We start from the raw sequence: 24,613 nt of genomic DNA on the forward strand, positions 1-24,613 counted from the left end.
AAAATTCCCACCAAGCCTCCACTTCTCAGTGCTTTATAAGCTCAGGGCTTAGTTACAGTCTCAGTTATAACAACTAGGACAGGGAAGTTAATGCATACTTAAGCAGATATACTTTTACAGCCACGAAATTCCTGTGAAGAAGTAAAAAGAACAGAGAAGACTCCAAGAGCTGATGCAATCCATTATATTTCAACAATTTCATTCAATGAGCAAAATGGAGCCAGACACATATTGTAAATTATATTACAATATTAGCCTGGCTAAGATGTTTGGCTAACATCCATATTTGTGTATCAACACAGGTAATAAAATGATCAAATGGTTCTTCTGAGACCACCTCCAGCTCACACAGTCCATATGCAGTCAAACACCATGGATACAGCATGCTGCCTCCTAATCTATCTGGGGAAATACTTTGTTAACTGAATTGCATTTCAGGTTCGTTTGTGTAAAACAGTGTATTTAATTAAAATATTACTCATTTCAACTCCAGCCATAATTGGGACCATATCCAAGCTTCAGTCCTATGCAGCATAAGCCAGGCAACAATAATGCACTCAAATGTAAAATATATACTTAACTAAATGATGCAAAAAGTTTCACATTAACTGCCTGGACAGAAGAACATATGCTTGCCTTTTACCATTTAGCACCTATATTTCTGGCATGATGGGAAACTCTTTCTTTACATATTTTTAATTCTTTAAATGTCACAAAAAACCTTGAATCTCCATCATATTCCTTGAAAAAAATTAGATAAATTATGGAATTCTCTTCTGCAATGGTCTTGTAATGCTTTAAACAGTTAAAACTTACTTTTCCCAGTTAGATGCTACTTAGGTAAAAAGGAAACGGTGCTCCTGGTTTTAGCACACACAATCTTTTCAAAGGAGAAAAAAAGGCCATTGACATGCATCTCATTTTGCTCCAATTGTCTTAAAAGCAAGAGCATGCAACAAAAAAAATGGCCAACCTCTCAAAATCGATGGATGAGTTGTTTTATTTGAAACAGTTGAATAAATAACACCTTTATTATATTGTATCAATGCAGTGTAGCTGGTAGGCTTTCAGCAAAGTAGCAGACAAGCAGTTTGCTCTATGGAATTGATTATTCATCCAGGAAGGACACTGTGTTATGATTTTGAAATATTTCCATCCCTGGAGTTATCACAAATGTATGAGCTCCCAAAATTAAGCTGGTCATTTAAACTCCAAAAACCATATTGCAGCATTAAATTTTAAATAGACTGCAATGGAGAGACTTCCTTCAAAACAATCAATGCCACTGTATGCCCCAACAGCCGTGGTGTTTTCTGCCTGCCCTCCCATGGGCTTATGGTCTAAATTTCCTCTACCTCTGCCTTTGTTTGGAGCTCAGTGATGGTGCTGGGCCCTCTGGTGCTAATCCAGCAGACGCTTAAGTACATGCTTAAAATTAAGTTATGTAAGTAGTTCCAATTGCCTTCAAATATAGTAAGTTAAGCAAATGATTAAATGCTTTGCTGGAGTGATGCCAGAGTGCTCAAAAGAGCACAGGATTCCATCCTTTATCCTCTATTTGGAAAGCTACTCCTCACGTTTAATTTAATTGAAAGCAATGCTCAAATGATAACAACTTCACATTTATAGTCCTGTAATTAATCTACTTAATGGCCTCATTTCTGAATGCCTCCCTATCTCACAACATATGTACCTGGTTAAAGAAAAAAAAAAAGTAGTCTTACCTGTAGTTTACAAATGAAAAAAACATAAGCTTAGAGAGTCTAAGTGTAACTTACTTGACAACATCTGAGTTAAGGATCCCCAAAATGCAGCTCAAGAGTCAGCTGCTATCCTGAAGAGACCTGATAAGGCTAAATCCCTTGAGCATAATGCCATTTGTCTGCCACAGAGCACTTTTATGAGACCTCAGCCTGATATTCCTCTGCTAAAAGACCTTCACAAACAAAACTCTGACAATTCTTGATCTTTAAAGTGGTACAATTTCTTTAAAAACTATGCTGAATGTAATAATTTAGTTTTCTTTAAGCCATATGCACACAGAAGCCAAAGGCCAGACCTGGGAAAAATGTACACACTGCAACCGTGAATCGTGCCCTACCTAAAAGCTGACCATGAGGCTCTGGGAAGGTAATTCCCTGTGTCCTTCCCTGCTCAATGCATAGAACAAAGGAGAGGTTTTGCATCCACACACGATCCTGGACCTTACTCATTGGATATGTTAGGTGGCAGCTGCATTTGAAGCTCTCTACCAAGTACTGCATGAGATGAGTTCAAAGATGGAAACTGTTTCTTAGAGCTACGAAGCAAAACAGAGCTTGACATGGAAGTTGACCTTTGAGATTGGAGCAGAATAGCCACAACTCTTGTTGCTGCTCCTTGAAGTATTATATTTAACTCAGCATCTTTCAAATCAAAGTAATCAGGTGATTGTGTGGTGACTGAAAACACATGGTTCCTACCTCACAACTAAAGATTCAACTCAGGTGATTGCAACGAGGTTTTTGGGTTTGTTTTTGGTTTTTTTTTTTTTTTGTTGTTTTTGTTTGGTTTTTTTTTTTTTTTTGTAGCAGCATAAACTTTTCTTTTTTGGTGGCAAAATTTCTCAGCTTCAACTGGAGATTTTCACTCAGTTGTCTATGACCTGGACATGCTGTACTCCCTAATGATGTGAGCTTTATACACTAAAGTCTAACAAAATTAATGCTCCTATTACCATTCTAACTAAATTTCAGTAATCTCTGTATCGTCTCATTGTTTTCAAGTGGTACCTTCCACAAGGGCCATTTGTGGGTTTTTTTTCAAATATTTTTTGACATTACAAAATTGCTAACATTACCTACTGACATGTGCTAAGAGTGACCATGATGAAGACTTCAAAGAAGGTCTTCCAGCCTGCAGTTGCGTTTGGTTTTCCTTGAACAAAAACATATACTTGACAGTTCAAATGGCATTTCCGTGTGTCACAAATCAGAGCTTAATTGTCTTGTACAAATCTGAACAATGCTGACAGTTCCTGGTCAATGACAGACAGTACTCCTGCTCATGAAATATTTCAGTCTAACAGCTATAAAGTTTTTTGTTGCCCATTAATAACTCATCTAGCCACTTTAACATTACCTAAGCATACAGCCCAAAGTACTCTGAAGATTGCAAACACAGACACAAAAGGCTCTGTGTTATTTCTCTCACTGCTGAATTATAGAACATGGCATAGTTACAAATGTCAATGTCTTCATTTTGTACCTTAGAGGTTATAGCAGAAATACTATACAGGCAGGGTCTTGGATGAGCCTAGTACTCCCCTTCCACCCAGCACATATTTGCCATTTCACAGAAACACAAAAAAGAACAAAAACACATGGAGAGCTTATCAATTAAATATTGATTTGGTATCAATCTCCGGTGACTCCATGACTCTCAACAAATAATCTCAGTCCACAGAGAGCAGAGATCTTCATATTCAGTAGAAGACATGTTCTAAGCAGCTGGTTTCTGGAATTAACTTGATAACGAGGGCATGTTCCCTAACCACAGACATGGACAGAAGCGAAAACCAGCAATTTCAGTATGCTTTGTTTTGACTATACAGTCATATAAATGGCCAAATTTTACATCTTGTACAGACTGGCTTCTACATGCAGACATATATAATGTTCTTGTAATGAACAGCACCCAGTGGGAAATTTTCCAAGTAAAGTACCACTAACAAGCTGCTTTTCTTATTGTTGTTGTTGCTGCTGTTGTTGAAATTGTTTTTCCCTGTTAGAATCAGACGATTTCTCAATCTACTGCAGAAATGAAAACAGCATTACCCAAATCAAGAGCCAACAGAAAATACAGAATCTAGAAAACAACTGCAGAAAAGATAAGTTATTTTAATTACCTTCAGAATTATACAGGGATTCGCTCTGGTATACATTATAATCCCATTGCTTTGCAGGGTTCGCAGACGGAGAGCCAACTTGAATTCCTCTTTCTTGCTATTTTCAGAAACCCGGTATTTAATGTAGCTATTCCCAGCAAAGCTAAGGGAAGTGTGGCCTGAAATAACCATTTTGAAAAGACATATGTGCTTTTAGTGACACCTGAAATAATTCCCCAACTGTCAAGTTAATTAAAGAATTTATAAAGTTAATGAGAATGTCTAGGAAGAAATAAATCAAACCCATTTTCTACGAGAAAGAAAGCTGACATCTACCACAAAATATATTGTATTTATTTATTTATAAAATTATTTTTCAGGGGATACAAGAAAGTTCTACTTCTCCATACTTAAAAAAAAAAATAAAAAAGAGGTTTTTCCAAGTATTCAGCATTTTTCAGCGTATACACTTCTGGAGGCACCTATCTTGCCTCACTGATAACAGAGAGAGTCAAAGATGCCCATACCTATACATCGGGCAGTTGAGTTACTGGTATAAAGTTAGGTGTGGGCAGATGTCAGCCAAACCCTTGCAATGTGTTCCCTTCAACCACTGTTCAGGCCCACAGTTTAGTATCTGCTGTGTTTTCATCAAGCATATAGCACAAATCCTCTGTCATGCAGCCTGGAATTCACTGAAGTCACCAGAGAGCTCCACTTCACTGATTTTCCACCTGGCTCTTTATATCCCAGAGAACAACACAGCTGTAGAGAACTAACAAGTGTCCTCAAACTTTTGTTTTGGGATGGTGTAGTGTTTTCATTAATAAAGACTGGAATTTTGCTAATCTAAATACTAAGTAGAAGAGTTAATTATAGAGCTTTGCCCATGGCAGGAAAACATCTGGTATAACATTTTCTAGGAGAAATCCTGTTTTCTCAGCAGCCTGTTTTACTGATCTCAAACGAGTCAGTGGGAATTTCTGTCTACAAACAGCCCCATAGCTACAAAGACAAGTATTTACAGGGCTTATAAACAGATACACCAAGTGCCAGTGCTGAGATGGTTTAAGCAGTACATTTTCTGTTGACTTCAGTGGCACCTCTACCTACAAAATGAGAATGGCAGCACTTAATTGTTCAATTCTATCCCCCTTTACAGCTGTGGTATGCACCTGAACATTCGCCAAGCTTTCCTGGTGGGCACTGGCAGACGAACGGTCTCCGATTAGCTTCATACCCCACACACTGCATGTCCCCTGGACACGGTTTCTCCAGACAGGGGTCGTTGGACCCTGGACAGAGTCCTCCTGCAATAAGTTAAAATATTGTCAGGGATACATAGTGTAAAGCATAATCTGCTGCAATACAGGAGTAAAGAAAGACAATTATTGATCTCACACTTCAGTATAAGCAAAAAAACAGCTTAATAATAATAACCACACACTTTCATAGTAGAGAGAAGTATTTTTGTAGAAGTACATAGCAAAACTGTAATAGTTCTTTTTCAAGATGCCCTAAACACCATGGGAACATATTATAAAAATGAACTCTTATAAGCAGTAACTTGTTTGTAATTGGTGGTGTACCTCTCAGGCCATCCATTTTCTCTTCATGTACAAGGGCTTTCTAGACATAAGAGAAAAAAAAATGGCTTGAAGCTATGCACTCCTTTTGTCCCAGCACACTCATGAGAAGCAAACTGAAGGAGGTAGAAATAGTCACAGCACCAAGCCTGCTATAGTTCAAGAAGCATTTGGAAAATGTTCTCAGGTGTGACTCTTGGTGTGGTCCTGTGCAGGGCCATGGGGTGGACTTTCATGATCCTTGTTGATCCCTTCCAACTCAGGATATTCTATGATTCTAAGCCATGCTGGGCCAACAGTGTGACAGCTGGACTTTTCATCCTCATACTACACAGGACATGCTGCGAGCTTGGTCATACAGCACAAGAAAATTTGCCTCTTCCCTACGTTCCTCCTGACGTTTCTGAGATCTCACATCCTATCCAGCTTGCCCAGCTTCAAAAACTTCATTTTTTTCTAATCTGAAGGGACAGAACAATGCCGAGTTTTAAATTTGCTTAAAATACTTGAGCGACACTATTACATGAAGGTTCTTCAAAACCACCTAAATGTTTTACATCTATCAAGCTGAACACGTCAAGGAATTACTCTGAAGCCTGTCAGTGTCAAATGAACTTCTTGCATTTCATAGGGTTTGGGTAAAACTTGTACTTAACTTCTAAAAACATCTAGATAAATCTGTTTTAATTGCCCTAATCTTAAAAGATTTTCAAACACTGTCTACAATAATGCAAAATACAATACACCTACTGCTGCTTACTATATGGATTTCCAGGAATACGTGACTTCCATAAGCTAGCCTTTTCTTGGTTGTAGTAAGGTACTTGGTAGATGCACCGTCAGCTTCCTCATATGGGCATCTATCTATGTGTGGCTGTTATGAAAGTAGACTTCAAATGCAGGAAAAAAGGCATTCCTGCCCTTGCTATTGTTGATTTGCAGCCACAGCCCGAATAGAGTGAAAGCAGTTGCTGGGAATGGACAGACTCCTCTTGTTTTGCTTATTAGGTTAATTTACTTAAGACATGCAGGTGATGAATTTAATGATAAAACACACCTTCCTACCCATCACTTTCTTGTATATTGCAGGATTCTTATCATATTAAAAAACTAGTTTATTTTTTGAGCATATTTGATTTACAATTTATAAAGGAAGAAATCAACCTGTCATAGAGTACATCTCCAAAAATAATGAAAGAAGGAATCTTATTGCTCTCAGAGTTTTGTAAAGCCAAGCAGGGCTCATAGTAAGCACAGCTGAAATTACCTGACACTGTAAGTATTTTCTGGGAAAAGAAAAATTACTACTGTAGGTTTCAAAGTGGACATGGGCTGACTACAAATATGGCAATTACTGTAAATGTCTTCCTTGATGTACAGCACAGTCAATTTAATGTTTAACATCCTCCCCTCCTTTATCAAACATTTGTTTGAGAGGTCTACCCAGTAAACGATTTACAGTACTGCCTTTAGCACTGTTAGAAAATGATGCATGGCATTCTTTATTAATCACATTAGTAGGTAATGTGAACAGGAGTAACAGCTGCAATATACAGTTACACTTTAAGTCTTATAGAATCAAGAAACAATTGTCATTTACTATTTAATAGGGTTCTGCATCACTATATTCTATTTAAAAGTAAGGTCTGCAGAATTTAACAGAGAATATAATGTTTTTTATGTGGGTTTTTGTTTGTTTGTTTGTTTTTCCTTAGAATAAACCTCCATATTTCTTGGAATTCAATGGCAAGTAATAACAATTTCTGAAATTATAACAGGTTTTTAAATATTCTATAGGCCGCCTCGTATTTTCTCCTCGGTTGTTTCAGCTATTTTAACTCATTCTTATGTGATGAATACACAACATTCTGGTGTACACAGAGTATATTCCTTCTCTGAACAAACTTAGACGTTTTGTGAGGCTGTAATTCAAGTAAGCCTCTATGCAACTGACAGAAAAGCCATTTGGACAAAAGCCCCAGAACTCATCAGAGTGGAGTAGAAAGGGGTACTGAGATTTCCAAATGTGGCTCTGGAAATTTTCACATCCCCTAACCTATGACTTTATCTTTGACATGAAGCAATAAAGCAGCAGCTTACTTTGTTATCCATCTCTGCTAGGTTTTTAGCTGATTCAAACTCTGATTTGTACTTCAGAGTCATCCTTCCACATTCAAAAATAGATGGAAAAGATCTAATGTACTTAGTGCAACTGTGGAGATGCACTAAAAAACTGCTTATCCTGAACGGCCACGAATAGTTCTTCTGGTAAACTACCAGGAAATCAAATTTCTATTCATACTGCTGCGGCAGGATTTCATAGCTGTCACAAAATTTTTAAAATATTCAGACTTGGGAGAAGTGCTTTATGCCTGTCTGTATGATTATAAGTACACAAGCTACAAATTTGCATTATTGCATTGCCCCAGCTAACACACATTTTCAGGCTGATTTCACAACTGTGTGGAGCAAAATTGTAAAATTGTTCAAGGCTACGTTGTCCACATCAAAGATTTACAGCCTGAGTTTAAACAAAATTATTCTAATGTTGCATTTCCACTCCAAAGAGCAGTCTATTTACCATCCAATAAGAGATTCAAGAAACATAGGTTTGAACTGATCTTTTTTCTTCTAGGCAAGTCCAGACAATCCACAGCATTCTCTTGAAATTCACATTACTATTAATAAAACTGTTCTCTACAAGGTATCACAGAAACACACGAGCTAGCATCAACCAGTGTGTGGCAGGAGAAGGTGAAACAGACCCACTTGATTTTGACAGATCATCTTCAGCTTAATTCTCTAAATGAAGATAAAAGCATTTCAATCTTCTAACCAGTATACTGAGGAAGAAAACACTCTTCCATTGCAAAATGAGACATGTATTTAATTCCCACTCCTTCAAAAACAGGAGAAAAAATAGGATTGTAAATATATTTTGAAAATTGAGTGCTTCAATCATTTTAACTTACACCTTGTGATATTTTGTCGTTTCCTATCAGCCCATTCTCCTGAGTCTGTATGAGTATCAAAAGAGTCTGTTTCTCTCACTTGCAGAAGAAAGCTTGAGAGGAGGGAGACCATGAGGGCCAGAGTTGCAGGAAGCTTGCAAAACAAACTCCAAAGTGCTACTTGACGTAGTAATTACTTTAGTGGGGAGGGAACTCATGATCTGCAATCTGCTTTTATTTTTAGGGCATGGTGACCAGGTGTTATAGGTAATGATTATTCTATACATATCAGCACAGACACTGCAAAACTGTTTCTGCACAAGCCAGCAATGGGGTTCATCTAGCTCAGGTGCCCCTGGAAAACTTTGTGTCACATAGTACATTCTAGTGAAACAGAATGTCTCCGAGTTTTAGAATAACGAGACATCTGACCTTTGCCATCCACTCCTTGATCACAGCTTCCCTTAGGACTCCTTAAGTGATAGACACCAATTCCCACTCGCCCTGATTCTACAATTGTGCCCCCACTTCACACTTCAACTCTCCCACATTTCATACGAGACTGTGCATTCTCAGCATGGGACTTAATGTCAGAGATGTTCACAGGGAGAAACATCCTTCCTTACACAAGTGCAACATTAAAAGGACTATGGCCAGATCAAATCTATCAAAGTTATCTGCAGTTCTTGGTTTCCCAAGCACAGACAGGACACCTTCTTCTTCAGTCTTCCTTGCCAGGAGAATTCCAGGCTCATTAGTACATACATGTGTGCTTCCTGAAAATGGGAAAAACAGTGTTGTACACATAAGAATTGGGTTCTTGATGCCCAGTCATTCAGAGCACCCAGTACTCTTTAAGACAGTGTGTGCTCTGTGGAGCTGAGGGCAAAAACCACCTCTGAAAAATAGGTCCTATATTAATAGCAGATCCTCACAGTCTATGATTTTCTTTTGTCAGAGCATTCACAAAATGCTAGAAAGGGCTTCATAAAGTCTGAATTATCCTGTTTCATGAGAAAGTGGTCCAAGACTGCTACTCTCTTGATTAAATAACGTGGATGTGTCTGCACTTTTGTTGAACACTTCTGTGTCCATTAGAAAAATTCTTTCAAACTATTAGGCCAGAACCATATTAAACATTTGAAATGGAATTCATCTCATCTAACTTTAGGGCATGATTCATCTGACTGACTTTAGACATCTAGGGAGAGATGTATCACATCATTAAGAACACCTCATTCTTTCCAGTGTCTGCAAATGGGGCCTGGAGTGACCAGCATGGATGTAGATATATATCCACATTTGTCAAGATTATTTCAATCCAGCCTTCTCCTATAAAAATAATAATGTAACCTCATTTTTTTCAGATTATAATGCAGAACAACTCTACAGCAAAGTAGTCTCAACAAAACCTGCTTCTTCTCTGTATCATTATCTCAACACTAAAGAATTACTTTACATCATGCAAAAAATATAGATTTTTGCTTCTGAAAAATGAGAATGCCATGCAAACTATTTTACGTGAATATATTTATTCCCTTCCTCCTATCTTTATTTTCCCCCAGCAGTGACAGTTGTTTGCATATCTCACACCATGTGATGGGAGACTGGTAAGCACAGCCCTATGGTCACACCAAAACAAATCCCACTTTGTGACAACATTTTTCATACAAACACAAACAGATGAGGCAGAAATCTAAGGAGACAGTCTGTTATTGAAAAACTCTTTAGTTCAATTTTATTGATTTTAAAGGCAAAGATTGATGCACGTGAACTTTCGAACTTATCCTTCCAGAGCTGAGCTGCTGAACCTCCAAAGTTCACCCACTGCCTGCTTTACAGTCTCCCCGCATTTTCACGTTAGATAACTCTGTTTGCTCACAAAGGTAATCTAGGTAAGTTATGCACAGCTGGCATGCATAAATTGTGCATATTTGTGACATCTGCCAGTGGGAAAAACACTCCAAGTATGATATATATTTCAGGAATGAGCGAATTAGTTCAAACTCAAGCTTTCTGGGTCATAATTGAATCATGTCACTGGAAACATATGCAATACTTTAATGGCTTTGTCATAATTCAAACTATTAATATTTGCTGGATGTGAAACTATCATAGTAACAAAGGAAGTATAATACTTCTATTATATTGATAATATCTTGCTAATGCTGTCTTATTAAACAAGCCAAAATAAATGTTGCACTTTTCCCTGACTTGCTGCATTTATGTGCATGTACAAGAATCACTGATCGAAGAAGCATTTGCATTTTTCTCACTCTTTTACTCTAATCTGTAGCCTTCTAAAAGCAAAACTGTCCATACATTCTCTAACTAATATACCCTCAGAAGTGCATGTTACCTCCTATGTGAGAAAACACAGTGTGTGTCCGTGTACTTACCTAAATACCAAGACATTTTTTGTGGCTCCTATAATTAAAAAAGAAGAGGCTGAAGCATTACCTGATGAGGAGAAGGCCAAAGCATGAATTTTCACTTCCGACCAAGGTCTTGTATATCTGTGCAAGTAATATGCACCAAGGTTTTCACCTCTTTGGCAGCTATACCTAACACTTTGAACACTTTTTTACTACAGGCTGGATGATAGGCTGGATAGGCACAACCCCACCCCAAATACTGTGGATCACCCCTGGGAAATCAGCACATGGTGCTTGAACAGGAGTAGTGGGAACCCCATCCAGCTTCTCAGCTGGACCAAGACAAGCTGCCTGTTCTAACCGTTCCCATACAGCAGTCTTTAAGGCCATGATAAATGGTCCAGAGGCTGGGGACCACAGACGGTCGCAGAAGCACACTGCCCTTCCAGCAGCCTGCCATCCATTTTGAGGATTGACTGGTACATGACAGAAAAATTTGGAAATTGCTGTCCCAGCTGAATTTCTGTGCTTCCATTGCAAACCTGCTGTGCAGGGAGAAAAAGGGAGAGTGTGCCTGGATCAAAACTGTACTGCACTGCAAAGTTCCTTTTTTGGAGTTAAGCTAAGGGATTATGAGGCAGAGGGAATAATACATCATTATTAACTTTAATAAGTAGTGAAATGAAATTCTAAACAGTGAAAATTTTGGCTGCCAGAAAACAAATTTCTGTCAGTGAGGACTATCACTGTCTCCAAGATGAGGATTTGTGATTTCTTGATACAAAAATGAGACTAAGTTATGACTTAGAGAATATAAAAATATTTTGCAGACAGTGTTTCTGCACTGGCTCCTGGACTTGACTGGAGGATATTGCAGCATTGTCCCTTTTAAACCTGTGAAAATTCTTTATTTCAGAGCCTTTCATGTGTAACAAAATGCTGACTATTGTTGTACTAGATATGCCTATTTGAAACCTAAAGCACTATTACTTAAAAATTGACCAGATAGTCTGCTCTTGAATGTACCTCAGATACAGAGTTATGGTATTTTTTACAGAATTGAACTTCTATGGCATTATTATTCATGTGCCGCAGGAAAAAAATGATTTCTGGTTGAGTTTTATGTAATTTATGCCTATTTTCATCCCCACTGAGGTCAATGGTAAAACATGAAGCCCTGCTGACTGCTGCAGAAACAAAGGTTGGTTATTGAGGGACATGGCTGCTGAATTCTTGTCCTGCTCTGTGTGCGTGTGTGCTTAAGATGAGGGAGACTTAGGATGTATTGATTTTACAGCAGCTTTTTTCTCTGCTCTTAAATGAAGCGGAATGAGGAGCAAATGGCCTGGCAAACAAAAGAAACAGAGCTAGTATTATAACTCCTAAGGTTTTAAAATCCAAGTGCAGAATCATATGGAAGACTGGCTCTTGAGTCTATTTGTCATATGCCCATGGAATCCCTGCTGAAAGTGGAGCAGCCTAAAACTCACCCTGTCCCCTGCTGCAGCATTAAAGGTCAGGAATTGCTAATAAAATACTTCACTGGTTATCATGCCTCTCTGCAAAAACAGGACTGGAAACAGTCTTTCCACCTGCCTGTCTTAGATCAGGGGTGCTTTTCCTTGGAGTATGCTGGTGCATCGCTGCAGACCAGACTGCTCTGCTACGGTCAGACTCCAGGTTTATTCCAGTGGTGGCACTAACTGGGTGGGAAACCACATCCCTCCCTCTCCTCTCTCTCTCCCATTCCTTCCCCTCCCCTGGAAGCTGGTTGATGGCTCTGATTACGGAGCCTCCAGGAAAGCGGTCTTTGTCGTAAAAGGCCAAAGTTCATAAACTTCCATTTACATCAGTAAACATGAACAATTCTTCCTGAGCCTGAGAAATCAATTCCCACAACGCATCAGCCAGTCATGCTTTAGAGGACTGAATTGAAATGCCCCTTCTAATCTGTGTCAGAGGAATAAAATAGATCCTATCGCATAATATGCAAAGATGGAAGGGGAAAAGGGAGCAGTACTCACCATTGCACATGCAGCGCACATTCCTGTAAAAGCGGGGACACACAAAACTAATTCGTGCCGTGCTATAGGTCATCAGGGAATGTGAATCAATGGACAGACTTTCCTCACAGTGTTGTTCCTGACAATCCAGTCCAGAGCAATTCTTCTCCAAGATAGCAGAAATACGAATCACATTTTCCAAATGTCTCCTTGCATTGGTAAGCTTCTGAATCAAATAGGCAGGCTTATAGAAACCACCACTGTGTATCTGAACTGCAAACAGCATGTCAAGCTGATTGCTGCCTGCCACTGGCTGAATACTGATGATGTGTAGGCTGTCTTGTTTTTGGGAGAGCACCGCGTTTCGCAAGGTACGCCTGAACCCATGCATGTGAAGACCCACGAAGTCTTCTGGGGAAACGTTCTCAAAACGAATGGTGACTGTATTCTGCAGCATTTCTTGTAGCAATTGCTCCACGTGGACCACAACATCGATGGGTACCTGGAAACGGCCATCGCTGACAGAGACATTTAGGACATACTTGCCATTATCGAGCCCTCCAAGGGCAATGATCTTCCCATCGTGGCTGTTGACCTTGAACAAACTTTTCTGTTCTGATTTTAGTGTGAATGTGAGGACATCATACACATCCTGATCTGTGGCATGAATTTTCCCGATGACTCCCCCAGGAAAATCATCTTCCATGGTGACAATGAAAATCTCCAGTGGAATGGCAGTTGGTTTGTGAATGCTTTCTTCAATAACCCTCACCTGAACGTAGGTGTGGGAAACCTGCTGAGGCTTCCCAGAGTCCTTTGCCTAATGCAATTTAGAAAAAAATAAAAAAAATAAATCCAGAAGTAAAACACACATAGAACACAGCCTACAACCACAACTTTTTCCTATGTATATTTTCGCAGCATCAGTAATTCTGAAGACCTCCCAAAAGAACTTCCCAAATGTATTTGCAAAATACATATGCAAAGAAATATCTCAGCCATTTCTAGCAGTGGAACTTAGAAACTCTTTAGGGAAGCAGAGATCTCTAAGTGGATTGCATAGAGAAATGTGTCAGCAGAATGTCTCATTACTCAAACTGAAATGTTCCCAGGATCCCATAGCTATCACTTGTCATCTTCACAACGGAGAATATACCAGCAATGTGTTATATTCTGCACCAAATGGAGTTTGGGATCACTTCTATCCTGGGAACGGACTGAAGTCCAGTGAAATATCAGCTTCCTACATTGCTTGGTGTGCTCCAAAGCATTTCAGACCTTGCTTAACTTTTGTGGATGTGAGGGAGTTCAAAATTTTTCTACAGTACTCTGTACTACTTTACCTGAAGCAATCAAGAAACATGCTTGAAATAAATAAAATTTATCATCCTCCAAAAATGAAATAGGTGCTTGTGCTGCTGCTAACGATAAAATATGAGAGCAGCACTGCACTTGGAGAGATGACTGTATGACCCAGAGCACGTATAATAGCATCATTTGCACTTTTTTTTATGGAGAGCAAAAGAGCAAGTATGACAAAAAACCCAAGGCCATTTTGACAGAAACGTGTGCAAACCTGAATCAGTGTCCTTTCCTACACTAAGAAAAATTTTTCATTGAAGTCAATATTAAGATATACTGCTCCACACATTTACTTGCTCCAGAGAGGAACAGAAGGCTGAACTACCACTGGGCAGAGATGTAGCACACGTCCAAAGATCTTTGTATTTGGACACGAGAAGGAAAATTTACAAGCTGATGAAAAAAATGGCAGGATGAGAACAGTAACATGGGCATTACTATGCATGGATTAATAACTCTAAGACACTCTAAAATTCATTCATCTTCACTCCTTAAAGAGTTTGGTGGAGTATTTAAAAAAAGATTTTATATATATGTGTGCAAATACACATGTACACGCACAGAGGTTACATCACATTCTACTTTCCATTTTAACATTACTTCTTAATAAACCTAACACAGAGAAGGAACCTGATGGTGGAAAGGAGAAAGCAGCACTCTGGCACATATGAATGGAAAGAAGCATTTCTATGGTCTATACACAACAGGAAACTATAAAATATGTTTTCACTGCAGAAATCCCTAAAGAAAATAATACTGGGAGAAATTATGCCTCCAAAATCCAACAGTGTGGTTTTCTGAGCATACTGGTGCATCTCAGACATGGTGGTCTGTCTAATATTTCATTTATATGAAATACTTGGATCTCTAAAGCTAGAGGATCCTGCTTAGATTTAACTCTCATGCTCAGATTTGGCTGTACTAGAACTTTGGCTAGCAAATTACCCTGAAACCAGGATATTTTAGGATGAAGGCATGGTAAGAAAGAAAGGTGAGGATTTTTTGTTTTGCTACAAGGCTAAAAAAATAGGTTTCAGGAATATTAAATGGCACACTTGTAAAACTTTAATTTAAACTGTTAATTAACATCAGAGCTTATATTTTTTGAATCGTAAGTAACAATTGTAACTAAGGATACTACTGCTATGAACAGCATTAAATGTACTTGTAAAGGAGCAGATAGGCTGTATTTAGAGACATCAATCCCAGCAAGGCAAGTGGAGGAAGAATGCACTTCAAACGCAGCTTATAGGACCATGACTCATTTCAATGAAAGGGTGTAGTTCATTCTCTAGACTTGCATATTTACTGAACCCTAATACATCTTCTCTGTCAGGCCTGAGAAATATGGACAAATTACTTTTGGATTTACTAGTTTTGATAATCAAAATTACCCTGGTTACAAAGCTTCTCAACAATTACTCTAAAGCTAAGTTTGAGCTGGACTTCTATTGAATGTCTTATTTTGACATTCTTTAAAGGCTAAGTTCACCTTGGAAATGTGATTTCATGAATTCTTGGAAGGCTTCCAAAAATTTATGATTAAATTTATGACTTAAAAGCAGAAGTGATTTTCCTTCCTAGAACAGTATTTTGCCGTCACTTGTTCTGTGGTATATTTATATGTATATAATGCATTTTTGCTTATTTTCCTTGCTTAGCTACAGAAAAAAATGATGAAAATCTTAAACCATAACGGTCGCTGCTCAGAAAATTCATTTCATGCCAAGGAAATTGGAAAGGTGGCTGGCTACCTATTTATATTTATATGAAATCAGGTTTTTGAACATCAAAGGAAATACACTGTATTGTGAATTTGTAAACTGGAATGTGTGGTATTTACTCATAGAATACAGTCAATTAAAACCAACCCATAAAGGTAATGTACAGGTTACCTACAACTATGAGGGTTTGTTTCTGTACAGATATAAAAATCAAGACGTACCTGCACGCAGAGCACATATTCAGTTGAGACCATGTGCTTGAAGATGACTGCAGACCTTAAAACGCCGTGAGGGTCCAGTGTAAACTCCTCTTCTTCATTGCCAGTGAGGATGGTGAAGGTAAAAGGGGGGCCATTGTGAAAAGAGTCTTTGTCTGTCACTACCAGCTGCAAAATGCTTGTGCCCACTGGTTTATTTTCCTTTACACATATACACAGCGTATAAAGAAAAGGATTAAAATGATACATATCTCAATTATAAAATACCACATTTTGCTATCGAGAATATTCAACTGAATGCTCTTTGGACAAGATGGTGTTTCACAACCTGCGCTTATTTGACACTGCTTATGCCCCACGGACCAGTAGCAGAAATTAAGGTACCCGTCACATCTCCAGGGACTGCTGAGCTCTGCCTGATACTGTGTCTGATCAGGTCTGACTAACAGTTAAGGCTCACACCTTGAACAAGGTGTAAAGAAAGGTGAATTTATTCCAGAGCAGACATTTTGAGGATAGGGTACCTGGTGCAACAGGGATGAATAATAAAATGTGTGACAGATGCTGTGGTTAAGGAGTCTCAGAAAATAGAAACTTACCAAAGACTTAAAAAAAATTTGTGTATCATTTCTTTTAGATAAGATCACTTGATACATCTTTTGCAGATAGATCATCAAAAGCTACTTAACTGAAACCAAATGCTCCTGCATTTTAAAGGTCAGAGGAGTTTTTGATGTTCAGGATAAACTTACTTGAATTACAGCTGTGTAGTTAGCTGGAGTAAATACAGGGCTGTTATCGTTCACATCAGAAATGTCCACATTGACCGTCACAGATGAAGACAAAGGAGGGATGCCGCTGTCTCTTGCTTGGACAACTAATGAATAACCAGATATCTGCAAAAAGGTGAAAACATTAAATCATTGTGAAAGCGGTCCTAAATTTCAACCCAGTTTCTTTACATCCAATGCACCATCTTCCATATTCAGAGGAAAGCTGTTTGGCCTCATTACCTTCCTGCCAGTAGTATAACATTATCCTGTTTATTGCCACACTGTGTCTCAACTTCTGTTTTATAAGGCTATCAATAAACATAACAGCTTCATTGTATTAAAATAACTGTATCAGATAATACATTCCTGAAAAAAAGGGGCAGACAGAAAATAAACAACAGATAATATCTGAACTCAGCTATTAGTATTGTGGCTTACACTTTCATCTCTCCTAGGTGTCAGCTGGGATATATGACCTGATTCTATTTATCTTATGGTTGGTTTCCAGGATATTATATAAATTGCTTATTAGAGCCAGCATCAGTTTGACACACATTGTTTCTAACATGGAGATGGAGAGCCAAGAAAAAGTTCACAGGCAGTTGGCTTAAACACACTGGGAAACATTTGGGAGTACTACGGACAACAGTCTCTGCAGCAACAGAATAATATCCACCATTTAGAAGATAAGGGGGTTTGAGCTTTCTTGTTTGCAACATACAGAAACTACTCAGCATAGTGTGGGCAGTTCAGTGCATCATCCATGGGCCCCCTACACACATACGTGCCCATGTGTGAGGTGTGAGCATATGTAACAACTTGCAAAAGCTCTGTCTATGCACAGTTTATGGATGACGGTTGCATTTTCTGAACTGCATCCTTATGTTGGCCTCCTTAGGTCTTACAACTGCTTTTTACTGTATATTGCTCCCTGCTCCCCAGGGAAAGCTGCTGACACATCTGCCCCTGAATCCTTCTACAGGAGAGTGAGCAAAGGGCAAAACGTGCCAGATACAACACTCTGCTCCACCCTCTCAGTGCAGAGCTGGAAAGGGAAAAAACGTGGCCCTGCAGAGGGGAACAAGATAATGTCAATGGGGATTTTTCTGGAGGGGGCAGGGGGAAGGAAATCCATATCCATTAAAAAAAAAATAAAATTCCTGGTACTAGGGAGGAGTACAGCTTAAGCACACAAAATAAGGGGGCTCTTCTGGGATGTGGGACCAACATAAAGAAAAAGGGAATATGTTTTTTAGGGGGTTGTATGGAGGAGAAAGACTGCAATTTGGTGGGGGCAGAGTGACACAGGTGAGAGAAGGAATCCTGAACTAAGGAAAGTCAAGAAACTTGAGACAGAGAATTAGTTTGTTTTTTTTTTAACTGTGATTTCTACCACTAGCTAAAGACAAGACTGACAGTTTTGTAAGCTCTTTCCCATTTTTTTGCTCTGTTTGCTTTCATTTCAATGTATCCCAGGAAGGTAGATGGCAAAAGTCATGGTCTCTATGTGATTACAGCTCTGGAAATGAGTTTCCTTAAACCACTAAAATCTGGGAGTCAGCACTGCCTTTGGGAATCTACAGCAGATGGGGCATCATGTATCATTCTCCCTGAAGGGGTCAGAAACACCTGTGTCTAGGAAATGTGCCAAGGAAGCAGAGAAAAAGACAGTATCACAGCTTATTTTAAGAGTGAAACTTTGGAAAATACAGATCTAACAGAGATGGCATCAAACTTGCTGATGCTGGTGAAGGGAAATGTGTGTATCTAAATGCAGCTGTACATGAGTGCGCTTCAGAAACTAAAAAAAGTCACGGTAAGAAATTAAACCTGTGCTTTTATTACAGCCCATTTTTAACAGGCACAGCCATTGTTATTTCCCTGTCCTCGACAGTCTCCAATAAAGTCATTCGGCAACCAAATACTGACAATTTAATACTGCCTTTGTGATAATACAGAAAGAATATCTGCAACTATTCTGAGTAGTAGCTCTGCTTCCAGTAAAGAGCTTTTCCAGCTGAGCCCTTATTCTGAGTGTAGCAATCTGCTTCCCCAGTTTCATGGATGCATTGCTGGGAGGCAGGAGGCATTTCTGAAGCCATTTAGCACTCTCCTGCCCAGCTAGTAGCACAGGCAACTGCATTTGTTTGTTTTTTCTCCAAAAGCTGCTAATTGCTAGCTATGGCAAAATGGTGATAAATAATCCTGAATGAATAATGGAGTGAGCAAACAAAGCAGCAGAATCTGTTAATGAAGCACTCTTTCACTTTTGGTACAGCCTGGCCACTTCAAAGCATCCCCTCCCCAATGACACGTTTTGCAGAGCACTAATTAAAGGCTGGGTCTCAGCTCAGTGCCACAATCTGGAGAACGCTGTAATCTCTCTGTTGCACACACAGCTACATGTGTGTGCTTGCACGTGCAGGAGAGGGAAGGCAGCAACAGCTGCCAGTGGCACTACAGGAGAAATCCAGTGTTGCCTTTTTCCCTCCTGATCTGACCTCAGCTGCTCTGTTGGTGTGGGATGGGAAGGGTAGCAGAACAGTTGGCTTGTAGATAGGGTTAGGGACAGGGCTGGCATGGAAAGAAGTGGGAAAACATTAGAAAGACCTGTTGGAATATCTTAGACTGATTGCTGCAGAGTATAAAAGAAACTCCTTCAACTCAAGCTAGCAGACAAGCAAAGATTAATGCACATCTGTAAGTCATTGCAATTTAAAAAGTTCCACATGCCTTACCCTTTCTCTATCCAATTTCTTTTTAACCTTCACGAGTCCCAAAACAGGATCAACCGAAAATTCATTGTCTTGATCCCCATTCACTATGGAAAAATGAATCTGGCCATTGGAAGGACTGTCCAGATCTTCTGCTATCAACTTTTTTGAGAGAAGAGTAAAAATTAGCAAAAGAGATATTAAGTGATCTGTATGATACATTAATTGCTCAACACTCCAAAAAGTTAGACTTCGTATTCCGTCAGATTAGTTACACCTGAACTGTACACCTCTACAGCAACAAGCATGAACCTAATCAGTTTTTGACAGGAGGCTCTCCTTGGACCTTCTCAAAATTCTAGCCCTAAAAAACACAGAATATTTTAATCTTACTATCCACATAACACTTTCTCTCTGAATCTACAAGTTGCAAGGTGAGAGTATTGGGAGCTTTGGGTATGACACACTGCATGCCAGACTACACAGATACTGTCTATTTGGAGCTCTGAGCAACCTGGTGTAGTGAAAGGCGTCCCTATTCATAGCATGGGGGTTGGAACTAGATGGGTCTTTAAGGTCTCTTTCAACCCTGGCCACTCTATAATTCTAGGACTCTACTTTCTGAAAAGCTGAATTCTGCCTTTCCATTAAAACCCATTTGTTTCTATCTGACTCATGAAATGCAATACCTTGAATATGCCTTGGATATGCCATTGCTCTTTGACAGCATACAGGGGTTAAAAAGAAATAGTCAGTACTACTACTACTGCTGTCTTTTGGGGAGAAACTTACAGCAGCCTGGAAAGCAGTAGTAAATGCTAGGAGAGTAACCCTAGCAGAGTATTGGCTAGAGAACAGTTTGGGGGATTCAGGATATGGTAATTATCATTATTAACCAGTGTAGTAGTATTTTAAGGGTCATGTGGCAGAGGGCTTCACCCCACCTAAATGCCTCCCACGGCCTCACTCACCATTATCACTGAGTCCCCGACGGCTGCGTCCTCGCTGATGACTGCACTGTAGACCTCCTGGCTGAATTTTGGAGCATTGTCATTGACATCTGTCACATTTACATTTACAGTTGTAACGGCGCTCAGGGCTGGCGTACCTCCATCTTTTGCTTCCACTACTAAGTAGAAATCCTTACACGATTCAAAATCCAAAGCTTCAAAAATGGAAATCACTCCTTTGAAGCAAAGGAGAGAAAGTCAACAGCCAGCAAAAAACAAATAATGCCATGGAATAAGGGATTTGACTGTAGTAAAGAGTACAGCATGCTATTTATCACCATGGCACACATACAGCACTAACTGTAAGACTGCCCAATCCAATAAAAATGTTTTTTTCATGTTTCTACTGCTGTCATTTGATTAAAGAATGATGCCAATTGCATTTGGGTTGCCTCTGCAGAAAGGACCTTTAGAAGGCATGAAGCAACGAATGGTTCCTCATGAAAATAACTTTCGTTATATGAGTATGATAGACGAAGAAGTGGGGGCCATATCCATCCATTTACCATCTCATGCACAGAGCTTTTGGGAGAACTGGATGTCGACTCTGGAAATTAGCCCTGACAAGTCAACAGAAATTCACTCCCATGCAATTAACTTCTCATGAATTACATACAAATGAATGGGATATGAATACCTTTGAGAAATCAGTTGTCTATAAATTATGTGATTAAACAGAGACTTTCCCGCTCAACTAGGTTTATAAATTTTGGTTTACTTCAGCACGCAACCAAAATTAAGATTCTCTGTAACTTGATTCACTCCATGCACCCCGACCCCCCCTAGGATAGAAGCGATTTCTATGCAAGCTCTCCACTTGTTTCCCATAACCTTAACAAGAAGGTGAGTAGGTTGTGCACAGATTACTAGTGACGCCTTGAAGGAGGCAATACCAGGCACTGCAGGAAAGACTTAAAAGCAAATCCTGAACCTTGGCAAGCCAAATCCTTTTCAATACAGACCCACCAGAGGCAGGGATGTGTGGAGCTTAAAGGTCATTTAGTCCAGCTGCTGCCCAACACAGGTCAGCTCAACTTGATCATTCTTGAATGAACTCATCTCTAATATTCTTATAAACCTCCAGCAATATCAGTTCCCTAACCTTCTTACGAAATGTATTTCAGTACTTAACAATCATTACAATTAGGAATTTCTTCCTATCGTTTAATAAAAATAATCCAAATGCAATTTAAGCCCATTCACAACTTCTTTTCTCGTGATTGGGCATGGAGAATAGTTTATTCCCCTCCCCTCTATAGGTGCTTTTTACAGGCCTGAATACTAACAGCATGTCTTCTCTTCTCTAGCTTAAACAGCCTCAAATCCTTCAGTCTTTCCTCATAAGTCACATTTTACAGACCTCAGATCATTCCTCTTAATCTTGTCTGGGCTCTCTCCAAATGAATTCTACCTTTCAGCATGACTTGCTGAAAGCAGGAGCCCTGAAGAGAAGCTTCCAAGTGGCTAGCAGAGAGTTCCCACTGATAAATGGTGTGAAGGACATTATTTTTCAAGCTCTGATCGGGCATGCTACATCACCACCTGGCTGTCTAGAAACTGAGCTCCTTCCTCTAAATTGATAATAACAGAGTTGTCAGATATTAATGAATACTATATAGTTCTAGTTTTGTTTCCCCCCCCCCATGTGATTAAGGTTCATTATGGGTTTTTATTGATTTATTTTCTTGGCTTCATTATCAACTGTGAAGTTAAGTATCACTGTATAGGCGTATTTATATTTAAATTTTGTTAGCACTAATCAACAGTATACAGATGACAGACAACACAGTTATGTTAAGTCCCTTCCATGTAAGGCAGTGGTGTCTGCAGAGTGGAGAATGATTTTTGCACACAATTATATAAATGACACAATGCATCATTTTGAGATTTTCCAGGTTACTGGTTATTACAGCTGCATTCAAGTGTTACCTTCAGCTTTCAAAATCACAATTACATTGCTCTATCCATAGTTGATGAACTAAAACCTTAATAAGGATAACGAATATACTCCACTAAGGAAATTCCAAGAAAATAAGCCATTTGCACCAAATATGATAGTTTTTCTTGGTATTTCGTAAAGAGAAGCAGCAGTATATTTTTAAAATTTGTGATGTATAACCAAAAAGACCACAGCCCAAATCAGCGCTGAACTGTCAGAAAAGACAAGTCAGAGCAACCTAAGTCAGGGAAGTTGCATACACTTACATAAACAGTAATCTCACGTTAGGACTGAGTGGTACTCAGTCCTCACCTGTTTGGTACTGGTAGCCCTGTCTGATGCTTTCTAAGGTGCAGACAGTTGAGGCTGTACTCAGCTGGTAAGCAAGTACACATAAGGGTTGCACAGTTTGGCTAATGGGCTGTCACATCTACATTGGCTTCAACAGACATACTAATGGAGAAAAGTATTCTTCACTTGAGCTGGGGCAGCTAAGCATGACTGTAACTGACATCAACCTTCAACCTAAAATTGGTTTTAACTGTGTAGCTAATTCCACATTAACAAGTTGTGAGCCTCTGGTCTTGGAAGTCTTTTGATCCAAGAGCCTTCCGAAAGCATTCACCTTTTTCTGATGCTTTCAATTAGCATTATAAGTAAGAGCCACTTTACAAACCTGTTTTCGAGTTAATCCTGAACTTCCCTTTCTCATTCCCCGATCTGATGAGATAGGCAATCTCAGCATTAGTACCAATGTCTTGGCTTGTAGCAAAAACAGACAGGACCTCAGTGCCAGGTGAGGTGTCTTCAGGTACTGTAACAAGATAATCTCTTCTTTCAAACACAGGGGGGTTGTCATTAATGTCTAGCACTGTAATGGTCACAGTGGCAAATGAGGATAAGGTCAGCACAATGCTCTGATCTGAGGCCTTTACAGTGATGTTATAGGAAGACTGAAGCTCTCTATCAAGAGGATGCTCCAAAATAATGATTCCTGATGACTGGTCAACTGAGAAGTAACCATCTGCAGAGTCTGCCAGGGAATAGCTGACCCTTCTGTTCACGCCTGAAAGAGAGGCAAAAGAGAAAATGATACAGTGAAATAAAGAAAACAAAAACCTCTTCCCATCTAATGGAAACCTCAAGCAAAATTCTCTTATTTGACTGACCATTTCCAGTGGGGGTGGAGCACATGAAAGTAGGAGTGCCTGTGAGTACGCTATTGCTGAAAGTTTGGGAGATCAATACACACTCTTCTCACGTGAAAAATTCCCATGGAGAAGTTAAGTTCCTTCCCTCATCATGATACTTTTTAAAAAAGATCACTTTGCAGAACTGCTGTGTTATGAAACTTGAAAGCAGAATCCAGATATGGTCCTTGCTCAGAAGAGCTTACAATTGAATTAGATGAGACAGGCAGAGTGCTGAAATTGGAAATGTCTCAGAGAACATCTTGAAGGAACAGAAATGTACATAAGGGAAAAATAAACCCATAAAAATACATGAGGTGGCACAGAATATATTTGCTACCAGTGCTGCCTTGATTCCACTGTTGAGCAGCAAAATATTATCGTAAGACGATACCTGTTAGACAAAAGTTGCATCCAAAAACTCCTGCCAGGATATGAACATTTTAGTAAGAAAAATCCCTCAGTCCCCCAACTTGAGAGCAAAAATTGAGTTGTTGATATGAAATATATCCTATGTTTTTAAAATCCTGCCTGTATTTCCCAACACATAACACCTATCCACCCAGCCCCAGCTGCTGAATATGCAGATCTATGCTAAGGTTGTTGTCAGTAATAAGGCCTGAGGGGATGGTACTGACTTGCTTTCTGCACTACAGTGGGATAGCCATTTCAAATCTAATTAAAAGTGAACACAGATATAAGCTAATTCAAGTCCCTTGATGCTAGTTGATTTTGTGATTTGGTCCTGGGTGCTTCAGTAATAGATTGTAACTAAAACAAAGAGATCCACTAAAATGGAGAGTCTCTGTTTTTAACATCTCTCACTTGAGCATTTGCTGCTGTTTTTGTTGCAGAACAGACTTTACAAGTCTGACATTAATCAGATGAACAAGAGCTACCAAT

At 39.2% G+C, this 24,613-nt stretch overlaps 1 protein-coding gene across 10 annotated transcripts in view; it reads right to left on the minus strand.

The window, feature by feature from the left end:
- FAT3 (FAT atypical cadherin 3) overlaps positions 1-24,613 on the minus strand; it is a 405,288-nt gene that overhangs the window by 31,153 nt on the left and 349,522 nt on the right. For 9 of the 10 annotated variants that reach the window (XM_032678484.1, XM_032678483.1, XM_032678486.1 and 6 more), the window contains 8 exons: positions 23,197-23,586; positions 20,543-20,757; positions 19,596-19,733; positions 16,837-16,980; positions 16,088-16,285; positions 12,802-13,600; positions 5,041-5,175; positions 3,887-4,044 (listed from right to left, as the gene is read on the minus strand). In XM_032678484.1, the coding sequence (XP_032534375.1) occupies positions 3,887-4,044; positions 5,041-5,175; positions 12,802-13,600; positions 16,088-16,285; positions 16,837-16,980; positions 19,596-19,733; positions 20,543-20,757; positions 23,197-23,586 (2,177 nt within the window). Of the gene's footprint in view, positions 1-3,886; positions 4,045-5,040; positions 5,176-12,801; positions 13,601-16,087; positions 16,286-16,836; positions 16,981-19,595; positions 19,734-20,542; positions 20,758-23,196; positions 23,587-24,613 lie in introns of those variants that run through there. The other variant, XR_004355164.1, reaches the window with a different exon arrangement.

Source organism: Chiroxiphia lanceolata, chromosome 2, assembly GCF_009829145.1.
Source record: "Chiroxiphia lanceolata isolate bChiLan1 chromosome 2, bChiLan1.pri, whole genome shotgun sequence".
In the NCBI taxonomy this organism is placed as follows: domain Eukaryota; kingdom Metazoa; phylum Chordata; class Aves; order Passeriformes; family Pipridae; genus Chiroxiphia; species Chiroxiphia lanceolata.